Here is a 20,871-nt window from a genome sequence, read left to right on the forward strand (position 1 = left end):
TGTTTAGTTTTTTTTCTCGTATACCCTTTCGGGTCTTTACGATTTGTTCCCTTCCCACCCCCCAACCTCCTGTACCGCATTCGCCGAAGGACAAGGGAAAACCATTTGAGGGAAAACCCTGCCCAGATACAGTTGTCTCTTGTGAAAATCCTGCTCGACAATGAAACCGTGAGATTTAGAGTGTAACAAATTTTGGCCCCACCCAGCCGGGAATCGAACCCGGGTCTCCCTCATGCCAATCCCACACTCTATCCACACAGCTACCGCCGTGGGTAGATTGTTCAGTTGTTGAATCAAGATTTTAAAACATGTCCTAACGATTTAGACTACAGAAACGAAGTTGAAACTTTAGAAGTTCAAAATAATAAAATAATTGCAAAACTTTCGATCTCAAATGGAAGCTCTGATGTTTAATCATAAATATTGAGTAGAATTACTTGGATCTTCTCAATTTTAATCCTTGCAAAATCTTCGTTTTCCTGATAATTATATCTGCAATGAGATATTGAAAGATATTGAAAAAAATCGAGTTCTGGGGGCCCATAACCCCGTGGGGTGTGTGCCGCGCGTGTTAAAAGCCCGCATTTCATTATTTATTGCCTTCTAAACTGTGCAGTACAGTTAGAATTGGTTTCAATAGTTGGGGACTACTACAAACATTATCTATACTATTAGTTTTTTTTTAATTTCATGAAAAATATGACAATAAATCTCATGAGAGTCTCATTGAATCGGATTTAAGTAAAAAATGGTTATGAAATTTCAAGTTTTAGGTAAAATTCAAGGAAATACATGAATATTCAGTCGGAGTAAGATGGAAATTTCACAACTTAATTGAATTTTCAATGGAATATGAATATGCAGAAATAAAATGACATGAGTTTTCAATGTTTCAGATTTTCTTGATTTTTCTGAATTTTCACGGAATAATTGAACTGAAAAATCAATGAAGTACTTGAAGTACTTCAATAAACTACTTGATTTTTCCGTCCCATTGATTTTTGAATGATAGGATTTCCTAAAATTCCAGTGGACATTGAACCCGATAAAAATTTCCGGAATTTGCCACGGAAAATTGAGATGAAAGCAGTGTATGAAAAACATGGGGACAATCTTAAGAAAAAGCTTTTTCCTACGGATATACCTTAAATTCGGAAACAAAAGAGCCAAAAGTGTTCATTTTGCCCCACTAGTCCCTGCGTATGAATCTCCATCAACAGTTATCTACATTCACGTCTCACTGAACTCTGATCAGAAGAACGTGGCGAACATAAAACATAATCTTGTCACTGTAGTCAAAATAGACCATTTGTAGTAGCTAGAGGTTTGAAAGGTACCAGCAGACGTATTTTGACCTGAGTTGAGCGAGGAGGCTCGACCTCAAGTAGATAACGACTGTTCAATGGTGATGGACTTTTTGAGAAAATGGAGGGGGCATTGATCGTAAAATCGAGGGAACTGTGCGTGCAGTCGCGATAAAACTGCCAACGCTTGTTGATGCTGTTTGGGTTCAAGTGACATACGACGTGTACACAAGCTCCCGAGAGTATCTCCACCTTGAGGATTCACTCCTGGTCAGCGGAGTTCAGTGGCACGAATTATTCAAGCTACCGGTTGATCGGTCGATATACCTGATCAGTTATGTCCGAGGTGGGAGCAAAAACGAGTAAGTGAACTGTTAATTACGGAGTTTGTTACAAAAAGGTTTGATTTTCAGTGATGTGTCATCGATTTTTAGGGATCCATGGCCAGTTGTTTTCTGGAATCTATACCCAATTATTCGGGATTTAAAATTATGAAATTCAATGAGTGCGAAATGCGGAAATTCAGTGGTTTTGTTGACAATTTTTACTGACATTAACACTATTTTTTTTGAAAATGTCATTGATTTTCAAGGAACCGTTTTTTTTTTTTGAGAATCTATCACCAAATTTTTGTGATAGAAATTATTGAGAATCAGGATTATTCTATTCAGTGTTCAATATCATTAATAATTGGTGATATATCTGTAAAACTCAGTGACATGTCCCGGGAAATTAGGAACATGTTCCTGAAAATCGAAAACATTTTTTTAACGATTGTTTGACATTTCGATGGCAGTTTTATCACGAATTCAAAAAACTATTTAGGGTTTAATTAGAGTTGACTTATCCCATAATATAAAAGGGAAGAAATTTAGGAAAAAAAATTGTCTCGTGCTATTTTTTTACGAAGATTCTTTTTCAGCTATAAAAAAATGTTGTAACATTTTTCTTCAAATTTTCGAGTCCCAGAGATATTTGAAGAATCATTTTATGAGAGCCCCTTAATTTATCTGATTCTCATTTTTGTTCTTCGATATTTCCCTCCACTAGTTTCGGAGTGATTTACAGAACAATTGGACCAAAGTTCATCGGTTCATCTTACTTTCAAGAATATAAATAGCAAAATGTCCAATCATCCCGGCGAAAGTCTCATATTTTTCTCTAAATGTCTCAGTTTCAAAGATGTTTACAGATTCCCCTGGACGATAAGATATTCATCTTATTAACAAAATTAGCTTGGAGATTATTTTGTGAATACTTTGTTATTTTCGGAGGGAAAATTAGGGGAAAACGTGAAGAGATGGGACTTTCTTGTTCTTCAAAATTTCCCTCCACTAGTTTCGTAGAGATTTACAGAATAATTTGCTCAAAGTTTATTGATTCATCTAATTTTTATGAAAAAAAAAGTGCGAGATGTTTAAAAAGACGCGTTATCTTAAAATTTTTCTGCGTTGGCCCGGAAAAATTTACTGAACGTGAGGGTAATTAGTGCCAAAATTGTAAAATTTACCCGACATTCCATTAAGAATTATCCCAGTGAACGTGAATGATTGCTCAATATTGCATTTCATTTCTCTGCAATGGAGAATGAGTTTTTACCGAACATGTTCGGGATCTTCAGATGGGTACAAGACAAAAATACCCTACCGATGTGGGAAATGTTACTGTACAAGAGGATAATTTTTGCGTTCATAGATGTGTTTTTTTCAGCAATCGAATCACAAAATATCCCCCACAAAAAGGTATTTTTTCATTGAATTTAATGATGCCACGAGACGAGAGATATTTCTTCTGGACGAGAAGGAAAAAAGGAATAAAGGGATAAACGATTTTTTTTTGCTCTACGAGACGAGATAACTAATATCTCTCGTCTGCGTATTTCCATCTCGAAACACTGTCTCGTCTCGTCTCGTAATGCTTCTCATACCGCACTTCGCTCCACGATTATCTCTCGCACATTGAAAATTCCCACTATTTTCTCGGCAATTTTTATCCAACTTTTCTCTCTGTGCAATATTCCACCAAGTTAATCGAATTATCCTCTGAATTAATTGATAACACTGATTGAATAACGGAAAACTTCATCAATACCGCTAATTGCCTGAATATTTCCGAAGGAAAACTTGGATAATGCGTCCTTCCCTCCCACCGGAATTCCATTTTTTTTTCGTTGAAAAAAATGCAATGAATAATTTCTCGCCAAAGGGTCTTCTTTCAACCTCTTCAGTATTGACTTTCTCACTTTTATGTTGCCGCCTGTCCGTGTTGATGTGGCGTTCGCGCAATATTTTTTCCTTCCCTCTCCCCCTCCCCATCCCCCCAGAGAATTCATAAAAATCGCTGGCATGCCGTTTTATTTTCCTCTCTATTCTTTTCCCCCGCGCCGCTCATCTCGATAAATAGAAGAGTACACTTGGAGCATTTACTTGAAAAACAAACGCACATGTCGGAGTATGTAGATCGGGAGTGAATGTTTTTCAGTTTGTTCTACTTCAAGGTTGAAATTTGCGTATTTACTTCAGCCTAACAATTTCGAATTTCAGCTGTGGATGGGAGATGGATACCTGTGTTGTTGACTTTTTTTAGCTTTGACAAAGGTTGCAGAGAGCAAATCGCAATTTTTTTTTCTCGTTTTTATGAGGGAAATTGAGAAATTCGCTTGTTTCAATGAAAATATTTTAATGAGATGGAATGAATAATTCATGCATTCCAAATAAAGGAGTATTACGGATTAATAAACTTGTTCTCTTCGCGGTCTGGATAATTATTTCATTTCTAAGTAATGAAGTTTTGTCCCAACAAGAGGGATGCCACACTTCAATCAAATAAAACTATTGGAAAATAAAAAATCGGAAAACCTCCTTGAAATTGAATCTCCGGTGAAAAAAAACAAATTTCCAATTCATGGACTTTCGTCAGTACGTTACGTATGATTAAAAAACGCTGGATGAATCTGTACAAAAGCTCTTTTGCGCCTGACCTCTTCGATTATGCATTCGATGGCTTTCAACTTCCCTTTAGCACGGATTCTCCCGTTGGACTAGTCGTCGAGACCCTTCTACCTCTTGCATTATTTTATCCCCCGGCACTCTCTTCGCTCGTTCAATATGTTGACATAAATTTACACATACAAAGAGAAATTGAGAATATTGTCATTTGTCAAATCTAATTGAGAATATTGTCACTGATGAAATCCAAGCACTTTTATTATCCATTTTTCTCCGTGTGTATTCAAAAATGCTCGATTCAAGAACAATATTTCCTGTGACGAGATTTTTTGCAGTTTCGGTGGGACTGCCAATTTGATAAAAATTTACAAAACATTTGCTCTTAAGGATATTCTAGTATCTTTTACAATTTGGTGCTCACTACACCATAAATTCAACCATTTTCAGTCATCAAATTTGTCGATTACATTGCGTGAGAAAAATTTGAGAAAATAATCTTGAATATTTAGCGTCATTCGAGTTACATTTTGCCCAGAATTATTACTTTTTATTTTAAACATTTATTGGTTATAAAGAAATAATTTAAATTGTTTCCACATTTGAAAACATTATTTTTTTGGGCATGAATTCGATTTTTGGTAAAATTCAAAATATGAATAATTTAGTTACGACCCTGAACAAATGATTTATATGGTAAAAAATAGATTGTTTATAAATTATTTATAGAAACTGCTCGTAATAAAAAAAATGCAATTTTGTGATGATTTCATCAATCTTCCTCCAAAAATAAACTTTCTCATTTTTTAAAAATGTTTTCTAACAGATTAATATCGAGATTTTAATTCGGACCTACAAAGTTTAAATAATCAAATCATTGTAAAATGTCCGAAAACTTAGGGCCAAATCGGGCTCAGACAAAAGCTCTGATGTTTTCACTGGAGAAAAAAAATAGCCAAAGTACTTGGATATCCATAATAAAACTTCAATTCGAACCTAAATTTGATTTTCCTTTGTGTTTTTATTCGCGTCAAACGAATAGTTTCTCAAACACGAACAAATGTTTACTTGATCTAAATAAAGACGTTATTATTTAGAAATATCATTGCTAAGACACCCAAAGGACGAATTTATTAACCTGAAATAATTCTTCGTCTGGATCAACTAAATCGTTTATTCACTTCTACCAGAGGATCTGTTTGGAATCATTCATGTCGTATGATTAAAACATTCCGATATTTAATTAAATACGTCATTTCTCTGGGTGAAGGGTCTCGATTACCATCGAATTTCCTCCAGCTTCATTGAGACTGCGACAGATTGGCAATGAATTATTACAGCCTTGAGATATCCTCGCAAGTTCGGAACCACGCTCGAATCATTAACCAATTTGTTCGTCTAATGACTCGAATTGCCAGCCTTCGCGCACTGTTTCTACTAATGGGGAGATTGCACCGACATTGTGTATCTCCTTGCACGAGGCTTTCCTAATGATGGTCTAATCTTCTACTCGGCATTGTTGCTAAATTGCTTTCATGCTCAGCATCGATTAAGGTAGTTCCTCAGGTTTGAATTTTGTTGAGCGATCGTCTGACTTCTCATCATTTCATTCTTCTTGTAGATAAATCCATTGACTGTAGTCAATTTGTTTTACAAATGCGGTTTTGAGGATTGATTATTCAGTTAGTTTAGAAGCGAGTGACTTGAGAAAATACTGAATCTTACTTTAAGGATGTTTAGCCAAAACCCACATTATTCACCGCAATTTTGATATTGTCTCATATTCCAGGTTCATATTTGATCCACGCGTTAGTAATAATCTTAGTCGTTCCATCGGGGCATCCTAGTGAGAAATTAATTTCTGAAAATCACTTCTTGTAACATTACGCTTAGGGAAGAACCGTGACCGTGTGAACTTTGATCGAGATGTTGCAGCGGTTAGACACTCAAGATATTGAAAAAAAACTACAAGCCATTTACTTTAGACTGGAGAATCTATCGCCGGCGAGAACAAGTAAGGGACCGGGCCATATAGGCGTGATATCTTCGATTAATTTTCGAATTCCTCTAAAAAAAATTTGACCGCCATTATGAGTCGAGCAACGCGACAACACCACACAACAACTGATCGAGGTCGGTAAAGTCGGTGACGATAATTCAGTGCTGGAAGCATATGGACACGTATAACACACACAAACATTCATCTCACTGTTACCCCACTACTAGCCGAAGCGTGCGATGTTGCCCGATCAAAATTCGACTGTTACCACTGCAGTCACAAATCCTCCATTATTTATGAACATTTTTTTTAATTATTGTTTTTGAGTCCGGAAAAGTACGCCATAACACTTCTAATTTGATGAGAAAAATAATTCGTAACATGAATGATTTATTTAGTCAATTTTATTTTTCTTTTCAACTGAGTTGTCCACTTTATAGGTTAAACATCCTTAAGGAAGGTCAGGGGATATTGGAGAAATAATTACGACGCTAGTTAAATTATCACTGAGCCACATTTCCCTAAATTATTTTATTCGCTAAAATAATTATCGTGATACTCAGACATGAGTTTTATCACATTTCTGCTGAATTATCTCACGAATTTATTTACAATATTGGATTGAAGTTTTTGGGTCAAAAGTGATGAATATCGTTCGTTATCGATGGACTCATTGATTAATTCATCAAGAAGGGAGGAAAAATACGATAACTGTTCTATTACCATTAATCCAAAGTTTCGCTTTTTAATGAATAAAATTAATCACCGTTCAATTTTATTGCAATTGATAAATAATTCTGCTGATGTTTAGAACGTCAGACATCAACTTTGAGAGTGAAAAATGAGACTCAAACCATCTTGGCGCCGGAATGAACAAACATTGGATTTACAACTGAAAATTATTGATGATTTGGGGTTTTTAGTAACACTTGGGGTTATCAAATATGCGAGTATGAATGAAAATCGTCGTTGTTTTATCAATTCAGTTGAGAAATTCACCACTTCACGCTGATCGAAAGACTTTATGATAATAATCCAGTTAAATTGGTTGTATTTGAATTGTTGCATATAATTACTTCAATGAATGAGATGAAAAATATTAAATTTCTATTTTCTTATGCTGAAAAATAATGAAAAACTGAGGAAATGTCTATACAGACGTTCTCAATTTGCTACACGGAGAACAAAGTTGGAGAAAAATTAGCGAATAAGTCAAGTAATCGTGGAGCTCACTCGATTTTCAGTAGTTTTTCGAGTAGTGAATTTTTATCGGTCGGCTCGGGAAAATTTAGTGAACGTGAGGATAATTTATGCCGAGACGGGAAAATTTACCCTACATTCCATCAAAAATTACGTCAGTGAATGTGAATTATTGCTCAATATTTCGTATAATTTTTCAGCAGAGGAGAATGATTTTTTTAGCGAACGCGTTCGGTTAAATACCACTTCCATTCGTCCCCACGACCTTAAGATGAGTGCACGGAGAGAAATGTTCAGTGAAAATTACGAAACTAACAATTCGCTCACCGATTACGGAATCGACTCAGAAAATTCAAGTGACGGTATCGTATTTTTTCACAGGAGATTTAGATAACAATTACGGAACGCTCCGGAAAAATTCCGTGACAGTTCCGTAGAATTTCCTACAACCACATTTCGCTCCGGAATTACGAAAAAGATACCTAATTTTTATTGAATATTTCTCTCCGTGTGCAAGAAAAAAAATACCCTAGCGGTGTGGGAAATTTTACCGTACAGGAGGGTAATTTTTTCATCCATAAATGTGTTTTTTTTTACCGAACGAATCGGAAAATATCCTCCGGTATAAACCGGTATTTTCGGAAAGTAAAATTTTCTACGATATTCTAGGTAATTTTTACTCAACGTTTTCTCCGTGGAGAAACTCATGCATTTTTCGCATGCAAAGAATTCCCAGTTGAGCCTGAGGATTCGCTAAAAATACCTCGACCCCAAGTAATAAAAAGGGAAAAGGATATGGATGCATTCGTCGAAGAAGGTCATAACTCGGTCAGTCACAAGTCGTAAAACGCGTGGCAAAATGAATTCCTATGGTCTTTCGTTTGGTGAGACTTGCGGGGTTCAAGAGGCCCCAGAATTCAGTCTGGGACTAGCCGGCAAACTTGTCGGATTTTCCTTTCTACAGAGTACTTTTTTCGCGAAAAATTGTAAAAATTTTTGACTGAAATTTCCGGTAAATTTTGTTGAATTTTAATCAAGTGACAGTTCCACTGAACTTTCAAGGCGTTCTGACACTGAATATTCATAACTAGAAAAATAAATAGAAAAAATAAATGGAAACTGTCAATTCCAGTTCAATTAATTTCATAAAAATGGAGAGAAATCAGAAAAATTCAGGTAAATATGTTTGTGAATTATTAATTGATTAAAAGTTTTGTGTAATTTGTTGCTGGATACTGATGTTTTGATTGAAGATTCAAGAATGTTGGGGAATTTTCGTTTTTTGGACCTTACGAGATTTGAATGGAGGGAATAATTAAAATAAAACTGACGTGAAGGTCCCCGTGACCCCGAATACTGCACTCTAATTCTTCAAAATCAGAATTGGGAAATTAATCAGCGAAATTTGAAAATTCAGGATTCCCCCCTCCCCCTGTAGCGCCACGCTACATCCACATTTACGCATTAGTACACGGACGCGACGTGCGTAGTTGAGACGACTGGACATCACTGACATCATCGCTCTCTGTCAGACGCCAATATAATGTATACTTCTCTCTTGCACCTAGTGTAACGCGTATCCGAATTCTCGCCTTTTGCGAATATTATATTCAGTCCGGCACTGACCGCCGAACACTCGGGAGTCACCGTCTTCTCTCATAACTTGTAAATATCCCTAAGACGCGTTTAGTAATAAACAACAATTTTACGTTAATTGTTAGTAGTGGATTGATTCAAGCCTTTCCCATCACACCACAATCCCTACACCCCCTCCTCCAATTGTAATTCAATGTGGTGGACCTGAAAATTTCTACTAAACAGTCCCTGAATAGTATTTTTCCGGCCTGTTGCGATGGGGTTTTTTACTCGTGTGGCGTTGGCCTCCGAGCCGTAGGCGAGGACTGGCCAACCGCACGAGCAAAAAAACCCCATCGCAACAGTTCAGGAACAATATTTTTCTGTAGTGATTTTCAAGTTTTCGAGTTTGGGAAGTATGTAATACCAATTCCCAGACGAGAAATCGTGAAACGCAGTACAGAAAATTTCATTTTTCAATGAAATTTTTCAAGCAGTAAAGTAAAGAATAACTCTAGTAAAAGTCCCAATATTTACCGAGAAAATTCCGCACAAATGTTGTTATTTTTACTGGATTTTTTTCCTTCTTCATTTCACTCATGACATTCTACTATTTCAAAATAAAAAGAATTGTTTCAACATGAGAGCGAGCAAATAGTCAGCCATAAATAATTCCTAATATTCCAAGATTTTTTTTTTAATCGTTATTTTACATCGCTTCGACCCGGTTAGGGTATACTGCGATGATGATCAGGACTTTAAAATGGTTAGATCACACCATTCTACCCGGCTGGGATTTCAACTCGGAACCTTTCGCATGTGAGGCAACGAACTTACCCACTGCGCCAAGCCACCGGGTCCTAATATTCCAAGATTGATGTTTGAAATAACTGAACAAACGATTCAAACATAAAAATATTTTTTCTCGCGGGGATTTCCAGTTCGACACCCACACATAAATTTATCCATTTTTACACTTGAACTCTTAATCACTAAGCAAAACACTGCTCCCGGGCAATACAACATGCAGAGCGCAATACAAGCAACACGTGCAGTTGACAAATCACGTGTAGACATTGTACTGAATTTCAAGTGCATTGTGAAAATCCATTTACTGTGAGAATGATTTAAATAGGTCTCGTAGTGTTTATTTTTAGATCCTCATCAAATGAAAAGAATTGGGGATCAGATAATCATTCAAAGAATTTAGTTAGTTTCTCTGCAGTGAGAGAGAGACTATTTGATGGAGTGGAATGAATTTATTTCAGGGAATCATACAAGGAAATTTACTGTCTTTCACAAAAATTAAATATTTGAAGAAATGTCGATAGAAGAATTCGAATTGTTGGCAAGAAAAATTCTTTCTTTCTATGCCATAGAAAGAATACATTAATGAAGAAGGAATATTTTTTCCCAAAAAATTGACCCATGGAAATTATTTAGTTTTGCCAATAACACAGTTTTCGGCGAGAAAATTGTAGTTTCCTCTTGAAATTATTATTTGTTTCATGGAAATTATAAGTGACTATTGGACAAAAATATACACTACTCAATACTATTCACTTGATAAAACCGAAGCCTCATATAATTCTCTGTAGAACGAATGTATTTACCCAAAAGACATAAATGTTTCACGAGAACAATTTCTACAACGAAAATTATCATATTTTGGTGGAAACTTTCTTTTTTGTTCACAAGTAGATTGATTCAAAACGATATTTCTCTCAGTGCAGGGATTCATTTTTATGCCTCGTGATGAAGCTATTCAAACTTGAACAGAATTTTTATTTGAGATTTCATTCACTAAAAGATCTCTTCAGAGGAGCACATAATCTTTCGGCACAACTAATTTTTCCTCTCACTGTGACAAGACTCAATAAATCCTCAATACTTGTAATTATTTATGAGCAATTCAGAACTCGGTAGAACCATATTAAATCACATTGAATCCAGCGCTGAGAGAAATAATTCACTAATTCACTCGTCCAAAACAGCGAGTGAGAAGGATGAAAATCCAGAGGACAATAAATCATGAAATAAGTACCAGAAAATTTATGACTACTGGGAGAATATTAACGCCGCATTTTCTTCATCATTTGTTCTTATCTCTGTACTCTAGCTTTATGGAGAAGGACAGCCCAGTTTTCTTTCAAAAAAATAAGGCATCTTGGAAAATGTGTGTCACGTTGATTTATGGCGCGGTAAAAGGGTTTCTTCAAAATGCTGGGTGGATGAGAAATAGGAAAAAGAGTTACACGAGTGGGTGCACATGTCGATAGTGCACAACGTCGAGACCAATGTTGTCAGGAAACATTTCTACATTGTTTCTCCGGGTGAATTGGGTGGTGATGTTGTAAAACGAGTCATGTCGAATTTAACGACTTGGTTGGCTGGAACAGGGCTATGAAAATGTGTGAAAGGACTTTCTTTTTGAGGGATTTTGATTATTTAGGGGAGATATTCCGATAATTTTGGCACTAGTTATTGAATGGAATATGAAAATGGAAGGATACATGAAATATATGAAATAAAATATAGATATATGAAAATGACCGTCATTATTTTTTGTCATATGACGAATTTATGACAGTCATGCACAGTAAAAAATCCGGTGTGGACTTCTTAGGATACCTTTCGATGTCAATTTAACACCAATTTTTTTCACGGTGTCTGACTCCGCATTATTTGTGTTATTTAGATGGGATATGACGGCCACATAAAATCTATGTCATAACAAATTTCATAATGAAGGAGTGTGATCATAAAATTTCATCAAATCAAAGCACGGCACACTGTTAAAAAAATTTTGTTGAATTTTTTGGAAAGAGACCTTAGATGCGATTTAAGAGGATGAAATCAATGGAATTTGCAATTTTTCGGAAAATTCAACTAAAGTGTCATTTTTTAGCAGAATGAAGACGGAAATTCCACAATTTATATGAATTTTCAAATGAAAATTAATATCCGCTGCCAAATTAATTTGAATTTTTCGGGAACACCTTTGAAATTCTGGAAATTCCAGGAATTTTTTAGGAATTCCCGAAAAATTCAAAGGATCTTGAAATTCAAGGTGCGATTTCTCAGAATTTTCCTGGTTTTTCATTAATTTTTCTGAAGTAATAAAACTCCAATTTACAGTTCCCGTGAATTATTCCATGAAATTATGAATTTCCAACGATAAAATTCCTAAAAATGGTCTCTTGATAGTTAGATCTCGTTAAGGCACTCATTATTGAGGTTCTTAACTAATAAATGAGACACTTGAGAAAAAATTTAATTGGGAAACTCGGCCCATTTGCTGGAAAATTCTTCCTAGGAAATAGTTAATGGAAAATTATCCATTTACAGGTTCCTACAGGTACAATCTTATAACAGTAACATAATTAGATAGACAATAACTAAAAAATAGGAATAAAAAAAAGCCCTGTCTAAAGGGGTAATGGCCGGAAGTGAAAAAGCCAATGGAGAGCCATTTTCCCTTTACCCACAGCTTTTCACTGTTTTTTTTTATAACCGATGGATCAATAAATAAAAGTTGAAACAAAATATCCATAAATAAATCAAATATTCAATAGGAAGGTTCAATAGAATATATTTTATAGAAAACCTCAATAAAGTTTCATTGAAAATACTTAGAAAATTGATGTCAAGCAATTTCTATAGAATAATCCATATAAGAACATCGAAATCTGATCATTCATCTTCCTGATTTGTTTACTTTACTGATTGTCTCAATAGAATTGCTGTTAAATCAATAAAATACATACATGGAAACATTGATTAAGATATGAAATCTGTATTGATTATCTGGTAGATAAATCGTTTTAGATTTGAACCTGTCAGAACCTGCAGTGTGGAGAAGAAAATTCCTATACGAAAAAAGGTCTCAACAATTGACAACATATTTGAACTACTGCTCCAACAATTTAACCAGATTCAATGATTCTTTTCCCTGATATTAATCAATATAAGAAAGGTCAACACGTATGAAAAAATCGTATAGAAATGTTCTCTATACGGATTGCGTATAGAGATTCTATAGGATTTCTGTATATGATCTTCAGATATTTCTATACGAATTATTTTTATACATAAATTTTCACATAAATTTTTGTTTTCATACGAAAGATGTCCAAACGCTCCAGAGAAAAACGTAGAGAAATAATGTCGCAACTCCATACGAAATGTTTCTATACATGTGGCAGTGGGTCGTATAGAATCAAACCTATAGAAATCGTATAGAAATAATTTGTATAACAAATATCCGTATAGAAATATCCGAATATCATATACGAAAATCCTATAAAAAAATTCTATACGCAATTCGTATAGAAAATTTCCATACGATTTTTTCATACGTGAGGGGATACTGGAGAAACAATTACGACGTTGATTAAATTGTCACAGTGCGACGTTGCGTTAAATTATCTTAGCTTCATCAGGTTCTTGACAGCAATTTACGTCTAGTCAAACTATTTCTATTTCTATAATATTAATGTCAGAACAGACAATGTGCAAACAATTAAACAAAACATGTGAATAAACAAGAAGTCAAACCAGACGCAACGATTTTTCCAATATCCCCTTTCTTATATTCCACCAGATTCTTCCCCGAGTTTGATATTTGGATTGTTTTGTGCAGGATTGCAGAGGCTAATGCAAGGAGATGGCAATATCCGGAATATTCTGCTATGCGGAATGGCAGAACTCATTGGTTCTGCAATTCTCATGCTCCTTGCCTGTGGTGGGGCTATTGCGACTACCAATGCGAGAGTGCCTGATTATCTACAACTGACCCTCAACGTTGGATTCGCTGTTATGATTGTCATCCAGGTGAATACATCCGTAAATTACAACGCGGAGAATTCGGGTTTTTGGGGGTTTATGCACGGAGAGAAATTTTCTAGAAAAATTCTAGTACGAGTACTGAAAAAAATCACAATCCACTGGCTGTGAAAAATTCTGGGGCTGTTAAGGTAAAATTTCTTGGTATTTCTGGTAAAATTTCTGGGGATTTCTGTGAAGCTTTCACAGAAATACGGGGGAAAATTCACGTTTTCCTCAATAAAATTTCTAGTACCGGCACTGGAATTTTTTCCTAGCCATCACGTTGCGCCTCTTTTCCCATGCTAGCACTGGAATTTTTCTAAAGAATTTCTCTCCGTGTGAAGCTTCGGAGTTTGCAAATTTGTTTTTGCGAGTTTTTATGTCGAAACGTTTCGATGGAAATTTAATCTCTGATGATGATATTCATTCATATGGATGCTCTCTCTTAAAGTTTATTTCCCACACACAAAAACAATTTATATTTCTAGCGACGAATTTGTAAACGGAAGAATTTGAAACTGCTACATCCAGAGAAATGACGCATTCGATTGAATTAAACGCGTTAAGTTTATGCAAATAAAGAATTCTTAGATGTTAATTAATTCCGTCTGTTCGTCGTCTACATAATAATTTCACTTATCTCCACAGAATGGCCACTAATAATTCCAAATTACCAATTTAGTATGGCTATTAATAATAATTCATTACCCACCGATACCCAGAGCTAGTTTTACATTGAACTCTCTCGATCATCAAAATTCAAGAATAACTTGTCCGCGACAATTCAGTGACTCTTTGACATTTGCACGGATGACTCAATTAAGACCACAGAGAACAAAATCAATAAGATGTTTTATGTGGAATAAAATTTTTTGATTTTCAGGGACATGTCAATGATTTTCAGGAATATGTCACTGATTTTGGGGAATCTATCCCCAATTATTGGTGATACTCGAGACTGACTAGAGTGATTCATATCGCTAGTGATTTTTATCACTGCAATTTGGTGATAGATTGTTAAAAAGAGATCAGTGCTGTAAAATCAGTGACATTACTCTGGAAATTCATGATAATGTCACTAAAAATCGGTGACAAAATCACTGAATTTCAGAATTTTCCACTCACTGAATTTCACAATCGCGAATCCCTTGCAATTGGGGATAGACTATTAAAAATCAGTTATATGCCCCTGGAAATCGGTGATATGTGCCTAAAAATTAGTGACATGTCCCTAGCAATCAAAACTTTTTCTTCTTTGTGAATCAATTAGATGAACTAAAATAACCTAGGAGAAATTTCCTCTGCAGCAAAGTCGATATCAATGATTTTCATTCCCAGATATTCGGCCACATCAGTGGTGCACATGTTAACCCAGCGATTACAGTTGGAGCTGTGATACTTAGAAAAAAAAACATGACTCAAGCTGCAGTTCATATTGTCGCACAGTACATCGGGACTCTCTTGGGCTATGGTTTGTTAAGGGTGAGTAAAGAGATATGGAGCAGCTTATTGCACTTGACTTCGAATAAACGATGAAAATAAATCTGACGAATGGAATTCAATAGTTCTGTGTTGAAGGTTAAAATACCGGGTTATCTTTCTCGAGTATGGAATATTATGAGTTGTTTTTAGTACCGAATTTCCTCAGCTACTGAGAATACATATTGACCTTTCCTCGTAAAATCAATCATTTCTAAGATAAATGCATCGTTAACAACAATGTTCCTATCAATTCATTGAGTTTTGCAACATCTATAAAAATCATTTCGTATTGTTCAAAGACTTCCCTTCATGAATACGAATTAATCATGAATGTTATTACGATTCTACTAGAATTTTCAAAGAATTTCACACATTTTTTGTCCATAAAAAAAAAGATTTTTACCAACTGTTTTTGATTTCAATCTTTTCCAATGAACAATTATTTTTTAATAAGGACGAAATATCTTGATACTCAATGGATATGCATACGACTGGAAAAATTCGAGAAATTCCATCACTCGAATACAAAATATTCTGATTTTGAAACACAACTTATTCAGTTGAGATTGTTTCTATAGAAATCCCTCCCCCCGAATTTTCCAAAAAATATTTGTTGATTCTCCACTAGCATTTACCCCCATTGAATTCTAGAAGAAGAAAAAAAAAATAAAAATTAGTATCCAGTATTTTCAGTAAACGTAGAAGTTCATTTTAGCTAATGAATTTACTCTTCTCTCGATGAAAGAGCTCATTCGATCATTCAGTATCAATTAAGTCATCGTAGTTCAAGGTATCACGATGCAAAACAGCCATTATCAATTCGTATCAACTGAGATGTTAGCTTATGCCCTCGATTACGTAAGAGCATTTTCGATGTTATTCAGCTGGCAACGCCATCAGGCATGATGCGGGCGAGACCACAAGAAGGCGAAGGATCTTTCTGCGTGACCGCACTCGCCGACAAGGTGTCATCAACTCAGGGATTGTTCGTGGAGTTCCTGGCGACATTGATTCTCCTGCTGGTAGCTGGAGCAGTCTGGGACCAGAGAAACCACCACAATCACGACTCAGCTCCCCTGAGGTTCGGCCTTACCGTCACCTGTTTGGCCACTGTCTTTGGGCCCTACACTGGCTGCATCATGAACCCAGCTATGTCTTTCGCACCAGCTATTTGGAATGGCGTCTGGCAGCATCAATGGATTTATTGGTTGGGACCCTATGCTGGAGCTGTTGCTGGAGCTTTCCTTTATAAATTGGTTTTCGGTGTCAAGGAGGTGAAGAAGTGCGACCTCCCCGAGGCCATTGCTCTTAATCATATTGATGGAGAGAAACCAGAGGTACGGATTAAATGATGAGTATTACACCCAGAGAAATGAGACATTCGAATAAAACAAAAACCTTCATTCCTAGTTTTTCTACTCATTTAACAATATTTTTGGTGGGGATTTGTAAACTCATTTATTTATTCCAATGGAACTGTGTCAATTGTACGAAATAAATAATTCAGTAGTGAAGTGGTCAAACGGTTTAAGTCAATTCTATTCTAGCGCCAGTTCTCGATGAATATCTCAAATTCTAAAGGAGTTTGCAAAATTTACCTAAAAATCTTTTTTGTAAAGAAAAATGAACGCTATCGAAAAAGATCTTACAAAAAATTCGCTATCGTTCTTAAATTCCCAGTTATTCAATAAAAACTCAACTGGGAACTACGTCGGCTTAAACCGATTGACCACTTCACTCTGATTCACTGATTTCACTTCTGTCCAAATGAATTTCTACGAAAATAAAAAATTTCAAACTCAGTCTCGGTGTGAGAGGAGTGGGGGGTCCGTCCGAGTAGTAGCGCGCCGTAAGAAAAACCCGCTAGCGCACGTACATCACTAAAAAACGGCGAAGAGTGGGGTACCGTGAAACGAAGCAAAGGGTTAACCCTTCATTTCCTCTTTAATTCAATAGAATTTTTGGTGGGAATTCATGAATTTGTATATTTATTCCAATGGAACAGTTTCAATTCAATGAAATACATAAGACATTTCTTTCCAAATGAATTTCTATAAAATGAAAAAATTTTAAGTTTAAATAAAAACTTCATTATGAGCTTTTCTGAACCAACCCGTCCATTGAATTGATTGTATTAATTGTATTGATGGAGAGAAACTAGAGGTACACTGAGAAAAAATATTACTTTTCGTGTCACGGGACCTGAAAAACCTCATTTTCGTGCCGCTGCGCGCCACGAAATTGGCGTTTTGCAGGTCCCTCGACACGAAAATTAGTATACACACCTCGCCATTGAAAACATATCACCCTCCCCCACGTGCTTGCCATCCTCGCCTTCGGCTCAGAAGGCAATCTTGCACGTGGGGGACGGTGATCTGTTTTCCAAGGCTCGGGCATGTAATGTACTATTTCTCAAGTCAATTCACTGACTACAAGAAAATCCACACATTTTAAATGCAAATATTTATATACAGTTACTTGTGGCAAGTAAATTTACTTGGAGGAAGTAATTTTTTTCTCAGACTATATATTAAATAATGAATCGTATACCCAAGGAAATAAGGCATTTGAATAAAATAAAACCATTTGGCTGAAGGCCCTCGGGCGATGGCCAGTTGCAAGTCCCTTGGAACTTATAAATAAATTCCGTTAAAAATAAATAATAAAATAATAAAACCCTTCGTTTCTAATTTCCCTATTCATTTCAACAATATTTTTAGTCAGCATTTATAAACTCACATATTTATTCCAATGGAACTGTTTCAATTGTATGAAATGAATAATTTATTTTTGTCCAAATGCATCTCTACGAGAAACGAAAATTTTAAATTTAAATAAAGGCGTTATTATGAGTTATTTTAAAATAACCCATCCATTTAATTCAAATGAATCATTTCTCTGGGCGTATTGAAAAACTCCACAGTGTTTCTGCGTTTGTATTTAATCATATTGATTGAGAAAAACCAGCGGTATATATTGAATAATGAAGCGTACACCCATTGAAATGAGGCATTCGAAAAAAGTAAAACTCTCCACTTCCAGTTTTCCTATTCATTTCAACAATATTTTTCATGGGAATTATAAACTCATATGTTTATTCCAATGGATCTGTTTCAATTCTATGAAATGAATAATTTCTTTCTTTTCAAATGAATTTATATGAGAATAATAAAAATCCACCCATTTAATTAAAATAAACCATTACTCTGGATGTATCTACTGAAAAATATATTTATTTATCGCCGATTTTATTGAAAAACTCTCAGTTTTAATTGTCTATGTTTTCTGTATCAATTTTTGAATATCAGAAATTAAAAATGTAGTGAAAAACGAACAATTAAAAAAAATAATAAAATGATTCAAAAAAAAAAATCAAAATCTCTAAATCAACATAATCGATGTTAATGAGCAATTCAAGTAATGCGGATTAAACTAAATTAATTAATGTTGGCAATAACTGACAGAAGGAGAAACTGTCAAGAAATGTTATTGACATTCCGTTCTGAAAGCCTCATATCCAATCAATTCTGGCAATATTATCAAAAACTCATAACGAATTTGTTTAGCATAAATAAACAGTTCAGCATGAATAGAGAGACTGAGATAAACGCAATTTTTCATGATTCCCCCTGCAATTCCCAGAAACTCACTGAGTTTTCCCTCCGCAAAATTAATTCATAAGGTTTTCTATTCTCCCCCGCATTCACTAAAGGCGAAACGCCCGTGATAAATCGTAAATGCTGGTAGGAAATTCAGCGAAACTGGTTTTATACGGTAAAAGAGGACCCTGTGTATAGGTGAAACGTAAGGGGGGGAGGGGAAATAGAGTTTAATGTCGCTGGCTTATCCAACGATATAAATCTTCAAGTGGAGAAGCAGAAGGACTGTGGGTCATATAACCTTAACGTATAACGATAACGATATCGCAACTCCTGCATTGCGTTTCCGTATCATTTTATGCGGTAATTTGTATCTTGTGACGAGAGAATTTCATAAAAATCGAGTGTGAAAAATGCATCGAGAGAGAGTGTCGAGTGGACGAGACTGTCTCATTAATAATTATATTTTTTATTACTCTATTTTTCTAGTCCTTCTTCATCTGTCTCGAATGAATGTTGGAAATTTCAATTTCAGAACAGCATCCATTGGACTATTTTATCCCCATAAAAATTAATTTTTCATTTCTTTAATTAGTTTAATCAATGTCAGGATTCCTATGGGATCTTCTTACGCCAAATATCTTCCTGCAGACATTTCCAATGTTTCAAAGGACGTTTCTAATGTTCATGACAAACATTTCAATTTTGTGAAAGATCTCAAATTTTCTTCATTGAATTGATGAATTTCCTTCAAGTAAATCTGTTACACTGCATCAAATATTCTTCACATCACTCCATTTCCCGAAATCAAGAAATTATTCACGTGATATTACATCACTAAATCTCTCAGTTTTGATTACAAAGATACAAAGGACCTAAACAAATATCTCAAACTTCTCCAGCACGCAATCATTCAAATTTTCATGTTTTCCAGAATGTTTGATCAGCGAAAAATGCTGACTAAATGCTGTGGGTACCAAGCAATTCACTGTGCCATCACAGAAATCTAGATGTAGGCATGTGCACGACACGGATATCCTGAATGCTCGTCGTATCATCCTGAGCTGTGGTTATGCCATCCAGTGATAGGGGTGAGGGGCCATCTCTGCATAAACCGCCCGGAGAGTTTACCAAACTGTGCTTCACTCGACTTTCATATTTCCAGGGATATATAAACGTTTGCGTGTGTCACAACACGGGGTTGAGTGACTAACGTGAGGGTGTCTCACTGTCGAGTTGAAATGAAAAGATGAAAATGTTGTAACTGGGACTTGCATTCTCCACCATTTGAAATGAAAAATGCACTCAATCTTGTTTTTTTTTGTTTGGAGGGGGGAGTGAAGATGACTTGGTTGGATACAAATGCTTCTGTACATTGTGAAAGTGGTTTTCACCGAGGAAAAGACTTTAAGATGACAGGAAATAGATTTAAACATGGATGAATGTTTTTTTAGAACTTTTCGAGTGGAAGAAACACTCTAGGGGAATAGAATACATATAAATGTTGTAGTGGTAGATTTTTCAATTTTAATTTTTCCATTGTAGGAGTAATTTATCATCACTTTTTTATATGCTTCTAGATTAGGTTATTGTAAATACACCTATGGGCTGTAAATAAAGTATTTTCTATGCAACAAAGCTGTTTTTTCTCAGTTCAGTGTCACTGATTTTCAGGAATTCATCTGTAATTTTTGGGAATCCATCACCAATTTTCAGTGAGATTATCACTAATTTTCAGTTATGTTATCACTAATTTTCAGAGTACAAGAAAAATTGTTTGCGCAGTACTTCTTTAGCAAAAAACTCGCAGCTCGATAATTCACTAGAAGAAAATATGTCACACTGAGAAAAGAAACATTTCATCAAGAGATTTTGTACTTGTCCGACAGATGAGAAGAAATTTGTTCACAAGAAGGGAGCGACTTCTGAAACCAAGTCAA

At 35.4% G+C, this 20,871-nt stretch overlaps 1 protein-coding gene across 1 annotated transcript; it reads left to right on the plus strand.

Moving 5' to 3' along the window:
- The first annotated feature begins 1,383 nt into the window (after window positions 1-1,383).
- LOC107039846 (aquaporin AQPAe.a) lies at window positions 1,384-20,569 on the plus strand. The gene is made up of 5 exons (XM_015259685.1): window positions 1,384-1,666; window positions 13,666-13,856; window positions 15,189-15,332; window positions 16,217-16,669; window positions 19,866-20,569. The coding sequence occupies exons 1-5, from the start codon at window positions 1,642-1,644 to the stop codon at window positions 19,872-19,874; spliced, it is 822 nt and encodes a 273-aa protein (XP_015115171.1). The 5' UTR covers window positions 1,384-1,641; the 3' UTR covers window positions 19,875-20,569.
- Window positions 20,570-20,871: the final 302 nt, after the last annotated feature.

The sequence above is a fragment of the Diachasma alloeum genome, unplaced genomic scaffold, assembly GCF_001412515.2.
Source record: "Diachasma alloeum isolate Michigan unplaced genomic scaffold, Dall2.0 Dall_scaffold_00308, whole genome shotgun sequence".
NCBI classification, from domain to species: domain Eukaryota; kingdom Metazoa; phylum Arthropoda; class Insecta; order Hymenoptera; family Braconidae; genus Diachasma; species Diachasma alloeum.